General features: G+C 47.1%; 1 protein-coding gene across 1 annotated transcript in view; it reads left to right on the forward strand.

Moving 5' to 3' along the window:
- Positions 1–292: 292 nt before the first annotated feature.
- LOC138581365 (rho GTPase-activating protein 24-like) overlaps positions 293–12,158 on the forward strand; it is a 270,059-nt gene continuing 258,193 nt past the window's right edge. The window contains exon 1 of the mRNA XM_069652645.1: positions 293–588. Within this exon, the coding sequence (XP_069508746.1) occupies positions 537–588 (52 nt within the window). The 5' untranslated portion in view covers positions 293–536. The remainder of the gene's footprint in view (positions 589–12,158) is intronic.

Raw genomic sequence — 12,158 nt, forward strand, 5'->3', positions numbered from 1 at the left:
CAGGCTTTTTAATATGGTTAAACAAACGCTGCCTTTCCATTTGAGCAGGCTTGAACATCAACGTCAGTCGTTTCTTTACAGTAGCACACGTAGCTAACGGAAAGTCGCTATAACTCACAGTAATGGCGTTAACCCTTCCTGCCGCAGGATTTGGCCTCCTTTTTGCATTTGCTAATGAAAAAGACACATTAGGTAAATTGCTTTCATGAAATATTGCTACGCAGCCAAGCAAGCTGCGGAAAGAAGCGAGATCGTCCTTGGGCGCTCAGAGCCCGTCGGCCCTCTCTGCAGACCAGGCTGCCGAGAGGCCAGTGGGGGCGGGCGCGGTGGCGGGCGCACTGCACGGGGCGCTGATGCTTAAATTGCGCGTGGACGGCGCGCAGGATTTACTTTGAAAATGATGGGGCAGGTGACAAGATGGGGTCTACTGCTGGCGCTGTAATACGAGAGGAGATTGGATGGAGCCAGGGACATGGAAGTAGCAGCCCGTCGCCTCGGTGCCCTTTCTTCACGGTCTCTTGAATTTCCGCGGGATAATGGGGCTGAACTGCATAAAACCGTGGACAGCCAACGCGCATTCCAAGAGAGGTAGGGTGCATAACTGGGGCGAAGGGCACTACCTAAGAAACGGCCCGCTTACGTCTGCGTAGTTTTCAATTCGTTCATGTAGGACATTTCAATAACTCAATGTGTGTCATTATGACCCTGGCAGTAGCCGTGCCGGTAAATACCGGCCTGGCGCCCGGGAATGGGCAATTACCGGGGCATTGCAGGCCCGGTGGAGCCGGTAATTGCCCATTCCCGGGAGGCGGCAAATATTACTCCCCATTTCCATTTGAGTACTCTTGGACTCTGTTCCGCCTGCCATGTCAGACCTGACGGGCTGAAAGGCACCTGCTTTCAGAACTCATAGTTTGCCGCTCCGGAAACGATTCCAAGCACATTGCGCATGTACTGACTTCCGTTTATCATCTATAGTTTGCTGCAAATGCAGACACGCAATCACAGCCTTGATTTATAGGAAATGCATAGCATTTGAATCTCTGACTCTCTAGATACTCGTGCTTTTAGGCCTGGCCAGTTAGTGGCGACAGAGAAACTGTCTTTTCCCTCAAGCGGAGAGGATTTTCGTGGCGAGGACACATTTTTTAAGTACGCAACGTAGTTTACCTTTATATAAATGACTCCACTTGTTTCACGGCCCTCATGCGGCAGCTGTGCAGGGTGGCGGGGAAGGAAAATGTAGCAATGGTAGCAAATCTATATGCCACCGCCTTCTCTCTTTCTGAGGCATTTCTGAGGTCTTTGTCTGCCCTCTTAGACATGATCACCAATGAGTACATGTAGAAAGTAGAAACAAGCATTGGCAACACTAATAGTTTGGCTTTTTGGTATATTGTATTGCTGTGTCACGGGTGTGAACGTGGTACAAATGCAGAATGTCATGGCAATATGGAATGCGGTAGCAAGATGTGTCCAGCACTAATATTGCCATCATATGAGCAAGTACTCAACGCGTATGCCTGCCAGGGCCCTCATAATAGGAGAGCTGGCACCAGATTAGGCCTGCATGTTCCCTCATGTGGCAGCTACTGCCATTAGGTGCCAAGCCACTCTATCCATTTGCTTTGGTTTATTTACACTGTATTTTCTTTTTTATTAGGTGCTTAGAGAAGCACCACTCACAGCAGGAAACTGCTTCAGGGACTTGCTACTGCCATTACCCACACACCAGAGTTTCCTGACCACAGGGCAGGCACTGACACCATGGCCAGGTAATCCACTCTTATGCCAGTTATAGTCATCATATGTCGAGATATTTCAATAATACGTTTAGATACTCCAACAGCCGGCCGGATATTGCTATCATAGCATATTCCCAGTTACTCAGCGCATATGTCAGGAAAAGGCATCACATTGTGCAGCACTTCCCACTAGTCACAGATATTGGCCTGCCCAAGTATTTCCACCACCTGGAGGGTATTAGTAGGCTATGGGCAGATACTCAGCCTAAATGCACCAGTTATTGCCATCCTCTGGCCAGGTACTCCCACCATACCATATTCACACAGATGCATTGATGCACACGCGTAAACACACACACTCAAGCAAATATGCACTCAGGGGCCAATTCACGCAAGCATGTGATGTGCACACATTCATACATACACAGACAAGGGGACGCACACACGCTGGCACAAGCATACATCGAATACTAACACAAATGCACACACAAACACTGCTCAGCCTATCAGGCTGGCAATAGATGAATGGGCGGCCAGCATGGACTGGCATGTCTATGTTTTCCCTTACTGGGCCACGTGCAAGCATAAACAGAACATGGCACTCTGGGAAGGGGAATACTTGATAACACGTGTTGTCATGCATCAGGTTTCACTGGTCTGGCCTAGCATGGCCTGCACCCCACATACTCAGGGCGACCATTTAGAAACACATAAGGTGATGACATTGCTCCTGTGGGGATGGGGGTAAATAATACTTCTAATATTGTTTATCTAGACCTGCACGGCACATTCCTCCTACTTCGCAGGTTTCTAATAATTGCTGCTATTACACAACTTAATGGCACTCGATTTGTTGACTGTGGAAGGATGAATGGTCGAGTCGTTCCTGCCAGGATTCGAACCTGTGCCTGCACGATGCACATAGATAACTGGGGGAGTGCTGAACCAGCTCAGCTATCTGACAGTAGAATGAACAAGCAGCTGCTGTGCTGGGCCACTGCGAGGGGGCAGTAGTCAGGCGGGTGGTGGTCTGTGCCACCACCTACTGGGGCAGTATGCAGGGATGATGGGCGTGCCAGGGCCCCTAGGAGAACCCCAGTTCGCATTTACCTTGGAGACTCATTCACAGTCATAGCAGAACGTGCCGGAAGGTGAACACATGATGAGCACCCATAACGTTTCAATCAGCCCAGGCTGCCCGGAAAATCCCATGTCCTGTGGCAGGCAGACCCCCTGTGAGGCTGAGGGATAAGCGGCTTCCATTCAGCACCCCCTGAAAGAGGAGGCTGGTGGGAGGGTGGTGTCTGCCTGACATGTCCCGGTCCTTTATCTACAAAGCAAGCATTGGGTAGCGTGGGGGATGTCTTGGTTCCTGAGCAGAGGGGCATGGCCTTCATCCGCACATATGCACAAGTATAGCAATTTTGATTTTCCTGCAGGCTGAAAAGGCTAGCAGTAGGATTTCAAGATTGGTAATGATGATTTTGCCCACACTTTTGGTTTAACATAAACACAGGGTGATTTATCACTTTGTTTTTCAGACCCCCCAACCCCTTGCTTTGGTCTAGGTTGGGAAGTCAGACAGAAAAATTTGAATGCTTTGGGTAATTTTGGATTTCAGACCCCCCTTACTGAAAGGCCTGTGTTGGGGAAGCTGGATGAAAAGGTTGGACTGATTTAAGAACAAAGACACCCCTCTTACTTAAGGAAATCCGGGTCGGCTAGACAACAAGGATTAGCAAATTAAGTTAAAGGCTATAGGTTTCATTGCACACTGGAAAGTGAGCTTTGCTAATTTCGACTTTTAACACAATTCCCCCCATAGTGTTCTGCCAAATGGGGAATTAATTAAATTAATATTTTTTGTTACATATGCTAAGGATCCACACAGTTTTGCCCCACTCCCCACCCACTAGAAAGGGAACGGATTCAAGGCAAGCAGACTCCCCCACCTTTTGGTTTCCCAGGGCCCTGTTCTACTTACATAGCACGCCTCTGTTTAAGGTTCAGGAAAGCCATCAGCATCTCAGGACACTCTAGAAAGATAGGCAAGTGGTCTTGTCACTCCACTCTCAAGGATGGACTCCCACTCTCCACCATAGGACCCAGCCAGCTTTATGCCCTTCCTAGAGATAGCTCCACCCAGATGCACTCTCAGCAATCTCCTCTGGTGTCTCCTTAAAGCTGTCAGATGGTAAGTTTCAACAGCCTTCCTGGTGGTCTGTCTCTTCTCTCTGTCTGCCTGTCTTGTTCCTTTTTCTGTGTGTCTCTGTCCTAGTGCAGTCCCCCTTATATAGCAGTGATGACACCACCAATTTTACAATCTTGGGGAAGTACCCTGCAATAATCCCTGCCACTAGGACTGGACAGTTACCCTTACTCTCCTCCCAACAAACACAGCCTCCAAGTCAGGGTTGGTTTAGGGGTCTGGAGTACCATATGGCAAATCCATTTTGTCATCATCCTTTGTTCTCCTTTCAACTTTTTGGCAAAAACTAGTTATGTATCACAACTTCATAATTTTACTAGCAACTGCCAGACGAAACATATTTTCTGTTTCAGCTAATCCTGGGGAATTAGATAAACCGACCACCACATCAAGGTGGCACCTTTCTGCCGTTTCCATAAAAAGGACAACAGTTATAAATATGTAAGTTATTAAGCATATCCCTCAGTTAAATTTCCATCCGCTCACCAACTCTCACATTTGAAACATGTTCAGTTCAGCCAGAAACCTAGTTTAACTGGCCCTTACAGTTCCCAGAGTCACAGGATGATGAGTTTTATACCCCCCTGAATCTCCTGGAAATGACATAAAAAAATGGTACATAGATGAAATCCATCAATTATGACGGCTGAGAAAAATGCCTAAATGATAATAGTCCTTTAAAATAAATTGTGAATCTTCATGTGGGACAAATGGTCCTGCTGCTGCTTCCAACCATTTGTTTTCACTAGGTCAGCCTGGGCCCACAGTTTTTTAATCAATCTTCTTTGTGCTGGAAGCTTGCTCTTTGAAGTGGGTGCCCCCATTTTCACACATATTAGTCATGCTCCAGCCAAGCAGTAACTTTTTCTTGAAGTCACTGCTTTCAGAACCAGCAGGTCTGGAGAACACTGAATTTTGACACCGTCAGCAGACATTTTTATTGTGGTTGGTCATTAAATGGGCGATGTGACATCCAGCCTGGAAGTGGGAGATGTTTTACCCAAAGCCAGCAAATGGGTCTGCCTTGGGATGACATTGTTTTCATGAAGACAATGCAGCTCTTCAAATTTCACTGGAGGTTTGTGGGTGAAACATAATATACATTGCTCTTTGTCAACCCACAGATCATGTTTTGTTTTCCTGACATTTCTCTGTGAGCAGTGATATTTTTTCCACCTTTACTTTTTCAAACCGTTTAAATTTGCACACACAGGTGCAGGCCGTTTTTGTTTTCAAATGTTTAAAAATCCTGTTTTCCAAGTGACAGGGATATTTGATTCCTCCTTCTTTTGTAAATTAAAATGCTGCTTATTCATTGGTAATGACAGGTAGGCCCCTTTCCACATGGCTCTTCAATTTTACTTGAAAAACAAAAAAAAAAGCCAGGCCGTTTTTGTTTCATTGTTTAAAATCTTCCTGGGAACTCTTTTCATCTCATGGTGCCTAACCTGTCCAAATTGCCAGTCCCTAAATTCTTAAAAATTGTCAGCACCCAACCGTGATTTTGTTCTCAGGGTGAAAGATGCTTCACTCATGGTGTAAATGGATACAGTGTTTCTTGATATGAAAAATTACCATTGTTCTACTGCACGCCACACATTTGTGTGTTCCTTTGCTCACTAATGGCAACGCCACTTGAAAACCATGGCCCTCTTCTAATCTTACTATGTTGGAATACATGGCACCTTTCTGGTATTTTGTAATCCATACCCATTATCTATGTTATGTGTAACCCTTCAGTAAAATCTGGGTTGCAACTTTAGCCCTGGACCGAGGGTCAGTTGACTAAGTGGGAGGACTGTTTTCTCCCCCCCACAATTCGTTCATCAGCATTTAGTAAAGGTGACATGTGTGTGCATGCAAAGATGGTAATGGCGTTATGGGTATATTTTTATATACATGTTAGGTATGTGTGTTATGTGGCTTGGTCTCTAGGACATCTGTATCTGGTGTTGTTTTGGGATTTCGTGTTTCTGTGTATTTCCATACTTGGCCAAAGGAAAAAGATAAACAAAACCGATGTGATTTCATTAAAGCATCTAGTGATCCATTGTGTTCTGCTTATCAGATTTTTGTTGTTGTTTAAGTCCAGGTACACAAGGTGAAGGGATTTGGTACTTTCTTCCTGCAGGGGTGGGGGGCGGTCGCCAGCACCTGAGGTCATCTGTAACATTTCGGACAAAAGACCCCCCTCTGGGACTGGATATGGCATGATCTCAGGGGAGTAGAGCGCCTGTGCGGGTTTTGTGTGAGGAGAGAAGGGGCCGTCTTGTGAGAGGGACGCGTGTAACCTTCGTGCAGTTGCGCAATTAAAAGCAGGCCTACACGGTCTCAGGATTTCTCACACCTTTTCCTGGGGGATCGACAGAGTGAGTGCCCAGAGAGACTCCTGGGGCCAGATTACAGAAACTTTGCACCGGTGCAGGTGCAAAGTTTGCACTGTATTAGAACTAGGGCAAAGTTGGCCCTATTTTTAAAAACGCTGGGACACATTTAAAAACCATTGCACCTTGACAAGTGGAGTTTGTCATATTAAAAGCACCAGGGCTAAAATTGCCCTAGTGCTAAAAAGGCACATTTTTGAGACATGTTTGCATCAGGGCAAAGTTTGCCCTAGTGCTAATACCATTCTGTATCAGCAGTAAATCTATGTTTTGTGTTGTTTGGCCTTACCTGTCATGTGGCAGTCTGCAGCTACCTTGAAGGGTCAGTGGGCTATTTCTACTGTCTCTGCATGAATTCTGAAAGGTGCATTATAGCCTGGAGGTTGGTCATCTTTACCTCACTTTAGGGTGAGGAATACAACTACAAAGCACATATATTTATTCAAGGAAAGTGAAATGGTGGCTAAGGCCATTGGTAATTCTTAACCAGCGTAAACAGGGTACTAAACTTCAGTCAGACCAGTTATTTATTTAAGGTGCTTTATCGTAGCTAGTTGGAATCTTCCCCAGATCAGCGGCAAGGGAAGATATGAAATGTTGGCTAAGGCCATTGTTTTTTCCTTACATGCGCCATCAGAATACAATGTTCAGTCAGAAACGTTATTTATCTAAGGTGTTTTTATTGTATTTAAAAACGGTGACGTTTGGGTAAAGTGTTGCCAGAGACCCAGTACTTATTTCGACATTCTAGACTAACAGGCTGGGTGCACGCAGGTTATTCAGGCTAATAATAACATGTTACAGGCCATTGTATAAATATGTGAATGTATTTATATCTTACCAACACGCCAGGCGTGTAGGTGGGGTAGCTTTCAATCTAATGCCATGAGAGCAGTGCAATAGCTTGTTATTTATGCCTGCACTTGCCTTCTGTATGCTTGTGGAAAAGTTCAATGGATGTTATTTATTCAAATGTACGGTATAAACTTCTTAAGGGCTGACAAGTCGTCATTCATTTTATTTGGATGTTTCGAAAGTAATACTGTTCACATTTATGTCAGGGGGATTCTTCCCCTTCAGGTATGGGGCTCTGGGGACTGGGGCTCATGCTAGCTTCAGTTCGGGGGGAGGTGTTCCCATTTCAGTGCCCAGGCCTTGGCTGGGCATACTGTCCCTGGAATCATTTGACACGCGCGTGCGCGGTAAGGTGTGCGGCCGGAAGTAATTATAATTCTATGTATAAACAGGTTGCTTGTTAACCAGGGTTTTACGTTTCTCTTACACAGGTGTCCGCAACACACTCATCACTCTGTTGTACGCATACCTTACATATGGCATAGGCACCTGTCCAATACTTCAAATCTGTCTCTTTTCTCCAAGCTTTTGGACGTTTACATCCTTTGAGGCTGCTAGTGTGAGCTCTGTTATTTTGCGTGCGTATCTTTTTCATAAAGCTACTGGGTGTGCCCTGCAACTTATACCACAGCCTCCCGCCTTCCTTGTGGATGCTGTTGTTAAAATGTGCCCTGTGCATGTGCCAGAGCAATAGTATTCTCGTCGTGGACTGCTAATGTGGCCCTTCCATGCAGCTTATTATGCTGACTTACTTTGAGGTGACTTACTTTGATCACTGCCGGGTAAGCATGTTAAGCTTGGGGTTGTGATCACAACATGGTGTTGGGGCGAAGCAGGGCTGGCCTTAGGGGAAGCAGCTCCCTGGGAGAATTGGCACCCCACCCTTCCCCCGCGCACCCCTGGTCAACAGGGGGCGGGGAGGAGGGGAGGCTGGCCAGAGGGTGGGAGGCGCCAGGAAGTGGCACTTCTTTTTTGTTTTTTAACTCCTCGCTCTGGTGAGGAGGTAATGATATGAATAGGGTGCATCAGCTGGGTGCATTTAATAACAATGAGGCGCCTGCCGCCTTCTGCCACTATGCCAGCTCGAGGGAGCCCTTGAAAGACTCCCCCGAGCTGGCATGATAGGGGCCTAATGGCGACTTTTGTTATTAAAAGCGCCCATAGCGGAGGGGTGCTTTTAATAACAATAGGGTGCTGAGCACCCTAATGTCATTTAAGGGCCCACGGCTGTGGGCGCATTTAATAGCAACAGCTCCCCTGCCGTGCCTTCTCTCACTACGCCAGCCCGAGGGGGCCCTTGAAAGACTCCCCCGAGCTGGCATGGCGGGGGCTAATGATGCGCTCAGGGGCGTGGCACCCCAGGCAGTCACCCGGCACGCCCCCCCCCCCTAAGGCTGAGATTGGGGGGAAGTAACCTGAGATTCTGAATCCCTTCATTTCTTTGATTCAGGTGGTGCCTCTGCTATTCGGACCCAAAGTCTCTTAAGATGGCCCTAATGACGGGTACGACAAAGTTCTGAATAAAGTGAATGCTTGAAGAGATTAAGAATAGACGAGGCGGATACCCAAACAAAGAGTTGAAGGCGCATGAGCCATTGGCAGAATGATTCCAAGATGGCAGACTCGTGTTTTGTAACTTTCGCTAGCAGATCGGTGGGGCGGTCTGCTAGCCAAGACATGTCACCTTGGAGATCCTTAGTTTGCGCAGGCCACACCCAGCCTCAAGTCACGCTCACACGAAGCACGAAGTGTATCGCATTCAGATAGTTACGTGGCCAGGCCCTGTGCCTGGAAATCTAAATGGGGGGTCAGCCAAGAACGAGTGTGGGAGTTAGCAGTCGGAGTTAGGTGCAGTTAAAGCGTGGTAGTGAGGAGAGCTGATGAAGGAGCGGAGAGAGAGTGAACAGGAGTAGGAGAGGAAAGAGAGTGGGGAAGAACAGGAAGCCAGGGCAGAGGGGAGGAGGGAGAGAGAGGTCAGAAGAGAGAAGACACAGAAGAACAGAGAGAGTGCAGAGGAGAGAGGGAAGGGAGATAGCAAAGGAGAGGAGGTGAAGGGGAGAGTAAGCATAGCATTTTATTTTTGGTGTTCAATTGTCCTGCTTTGTGGGTCCCTCAGACGTTTTGCTTTCTTTTTCCTGGATCCCCTAGTTTTTTTTAACATTACCTTTCGGGCAAAGAGAGACTTCTACTGAACTCCCCCTGCCATTACAACCCTTTTTGTGATGTGCTGCCCTCGTAGCACATATCGCTACCAAGGCAGCGGTGCTATTTAAGAATACAATTTTGGTCCCACTGTGATTCTGCCACCCTAGAATTGTGTTGTGGTGGAGGCTTGTGGCAGTTCTAAATTAGTTTTGGTTTCACCAGTGGTGCAGTAGTCTGTACCTCATTAGAAGTGCAATGTACCAGCTATTGGGGCACTGATGTATTTTTTAAGTTCGATCATGTTCATTGGGGTCATTCCTTTGTCTGGGGGGTCCATGAAGCAGGCCAACCATGGTCAGTGACTGTCTTGGGCTCACCCTGAGCCTAGCCATGCACCCTCTAAAATGTTTTAAACCAGGCTAGTCTATCTTTCTACCACAAACACACCTAATACATCCTGTGCGGTGGACAATTGTTTTTGGCAGTCTTAAAGGGATGGTCTAGTAAACATTTTTATTTAAAAAATAGATAGGCAACATAAAAAAAAATACTAGCATTCTCCGTTTTAAAACTTCCTATGTCAAATTTTGAGCTATTCAAGCTCAAAATTCACAAAAGCAAGCACATGGGCGCATCCATTTTGTGAAATGGAGGCCCTCCTGTGCTGGCTTTTGCTTTTGCGGCTCTAATGAAGGAAAAGCCAGCCAGCTGTAGTAAACAAAGGCTGGGTGGCTTTCCCTTCATTAGTGCTGTAGGCAGAGGACGGGGACCGGAGACCAGAGCAGGAAAGCTGCAGCTGAATCTCGGTAAGTGCTATTTTTTTTAAAAAAAAAAATAAGCACTAGCTGCGGTTTTTTTTCTAAGTTTTCCGGGCTGGAGGAGCCCGGAAAACTTATAAATAAAACTGCAGCTTTAAAAAAGTATTTATGTTTGCGGTCGCTTTTGAAGCGACCGCAAACATAAATACAACGTTATTGTGTTGGAAAACGCTGCGGTTTTTCTTTCCGAGTTTCTCAGGCTCCAAGGAGCCTGAGAAACTCTTAAAGAAAAACCGCAGCGTTTTCCAACACAACCACGTTGCAGAGAGAAACAGGCAAGAGAGCAAAGAAGAGGAGAAAAGGTAGAGAGGGGGACATGGAGGAGTGAAAGGTGGAACAGGGTAGCGGGGGACCGGCGTCTGAACCATGGTAGAGGGAAAGATCATCCAGTGGTTGAGGGACCTACGGTTGCAGCCACAGGACGTTAAGGGCCACCAGTCAAGCTTGCCCATTGCCACCAGGAGGGGCAGCCTGATGACAGCCGTTGTTCAACGGGTTTGAAGAAGGCTTAATCCATGACCACCATCAAGATGACTGAAGGCACCAGGGGTTGCGGTGCCAGGTAAACTACAAGTCCTGGAGGAACAATGCACCATCTTGACAAATCCTTTGACAACCAAGAAAGACCCAGCGAGGGGCAAGTAAGAATTAGTGAAATTATGAATCCAAGAGACTGTTAGCGACAACTGTTTTCTGCCAGGAAAGCAGATCTCCTTCAGGGGAGATAGGAGAGGGTGTGAACTGTGGTCCTAGAGAAAGCCAGACTAATTAATATGAATCCTGAACCCATTCCCTTGAGCTCTGTTAAGACCACACCCCTTTGTGTTTGGTGCAAGAGTAAAAGGTGAAAGTGAAGTCATACTATAGCGCGCCCATACACAAGTGTTTTAAAGCGTGACGAGGCAGGGAGGGGGAACAGGTGGGGGGACAAGACAAAGATCTTACTAGGCCCAGTGACATTAAGATTGCGCAAGTGCAAGGGAGTGGAAAGGGGGAAAAGTGCAGAGGGAAGGGGAGGAAGGGCAAGTTGCGGACACAGGATCTAAACATCAAGAGACAATAAGTGCGGCCAGCAAGTGGCAGTGCAAGGTTCATTGCAAAACAGCAAGTGATAGATAGTGCAGGTAGGGGGGCTGTAGGGTTACAGATACAGCCCCAAGTGCAGGGTTTCCAGGAGGTAGTGCAGCTGGGAGGGCAGGGACCTGGCGCCGTGATTCAGAGGGTAGCCAGGTAACCAGTGCCGTATCAGACAGGAGATCAGCAGGGAAGAGGAAGAGACAAGGCAGAAGCAAAGAGGAAGTCTTGTGCTGCTTCCGGAACTGGAGATGGTTCTGCTCAAGTTTCCGAGAGGCAGGGAGGCTGTTCTAGAGGGAGGAGCACAGGCGTTGCTAGGTGGGGCTAAAGGGGATATAGCCCCTTGTCTTTTGGTTGTAGCCCCGGATAAAAGCTCAGGAGCTACAACCAAAAGGCTAGCTAGCCCCCAGTCCCAACAGTTCCGACATCAGCGTAGCCCTGGGTCTTTTCCAGACCTAGCAACACCCCTGGGGAGGAGCCTGCTGGAAAGCGAGCTCTGGCCCCAGCTCGTTGCTTGGATCAAGGAGTTGGAGGTGGAGGAGCGAAGGGCTCGAGTAGGAAGATATTCCAGAAGACAAAGCTGAAAAGATTTTAGACATAGAATATGTCTGATAATTCGACCAAAAGAATAAAAGAATTGAATACTAATTACAGTACTAGAATTCTTGTCTTATGGCTTATGAGTTTATGTGTTTATAGGGAATACCTTTGGGGCCTCCAAGTACCTCAGCAAATTCAACCTCACTGCAGGGTATTGGCAGGTAGCCCTAGCAGAACATGCCAAGGAGAAGACAGCATTCTCAACACCTGCAGGCCTTTACCCGTTCAGGGTAATGCCCTTTGGAATAAAGAATGTCCCTGCCACTTTTCAAAGGCTTGTGAATCATGTTTTTAATGGGTTGGATGAATTCTGCTTAGCATATCTGGA

Source organism: Ambystoma mexicanum, chromosome 3p (assembly GCF_040938575.1).
Source record: "Ambystoma mexicanum isolate Mex_15411 chromosome 3p, UKY_AmexF1_1, whole genome shotgun sequence".
In the NCBI taxonomy this organism is placed as follows: domain Eukaryota; kingdom Metazoa; phylum Chordata; class Amphibia; order Caudata; family Ambystomatidae; genus Ambystoma; species Ambystoma mexicanum.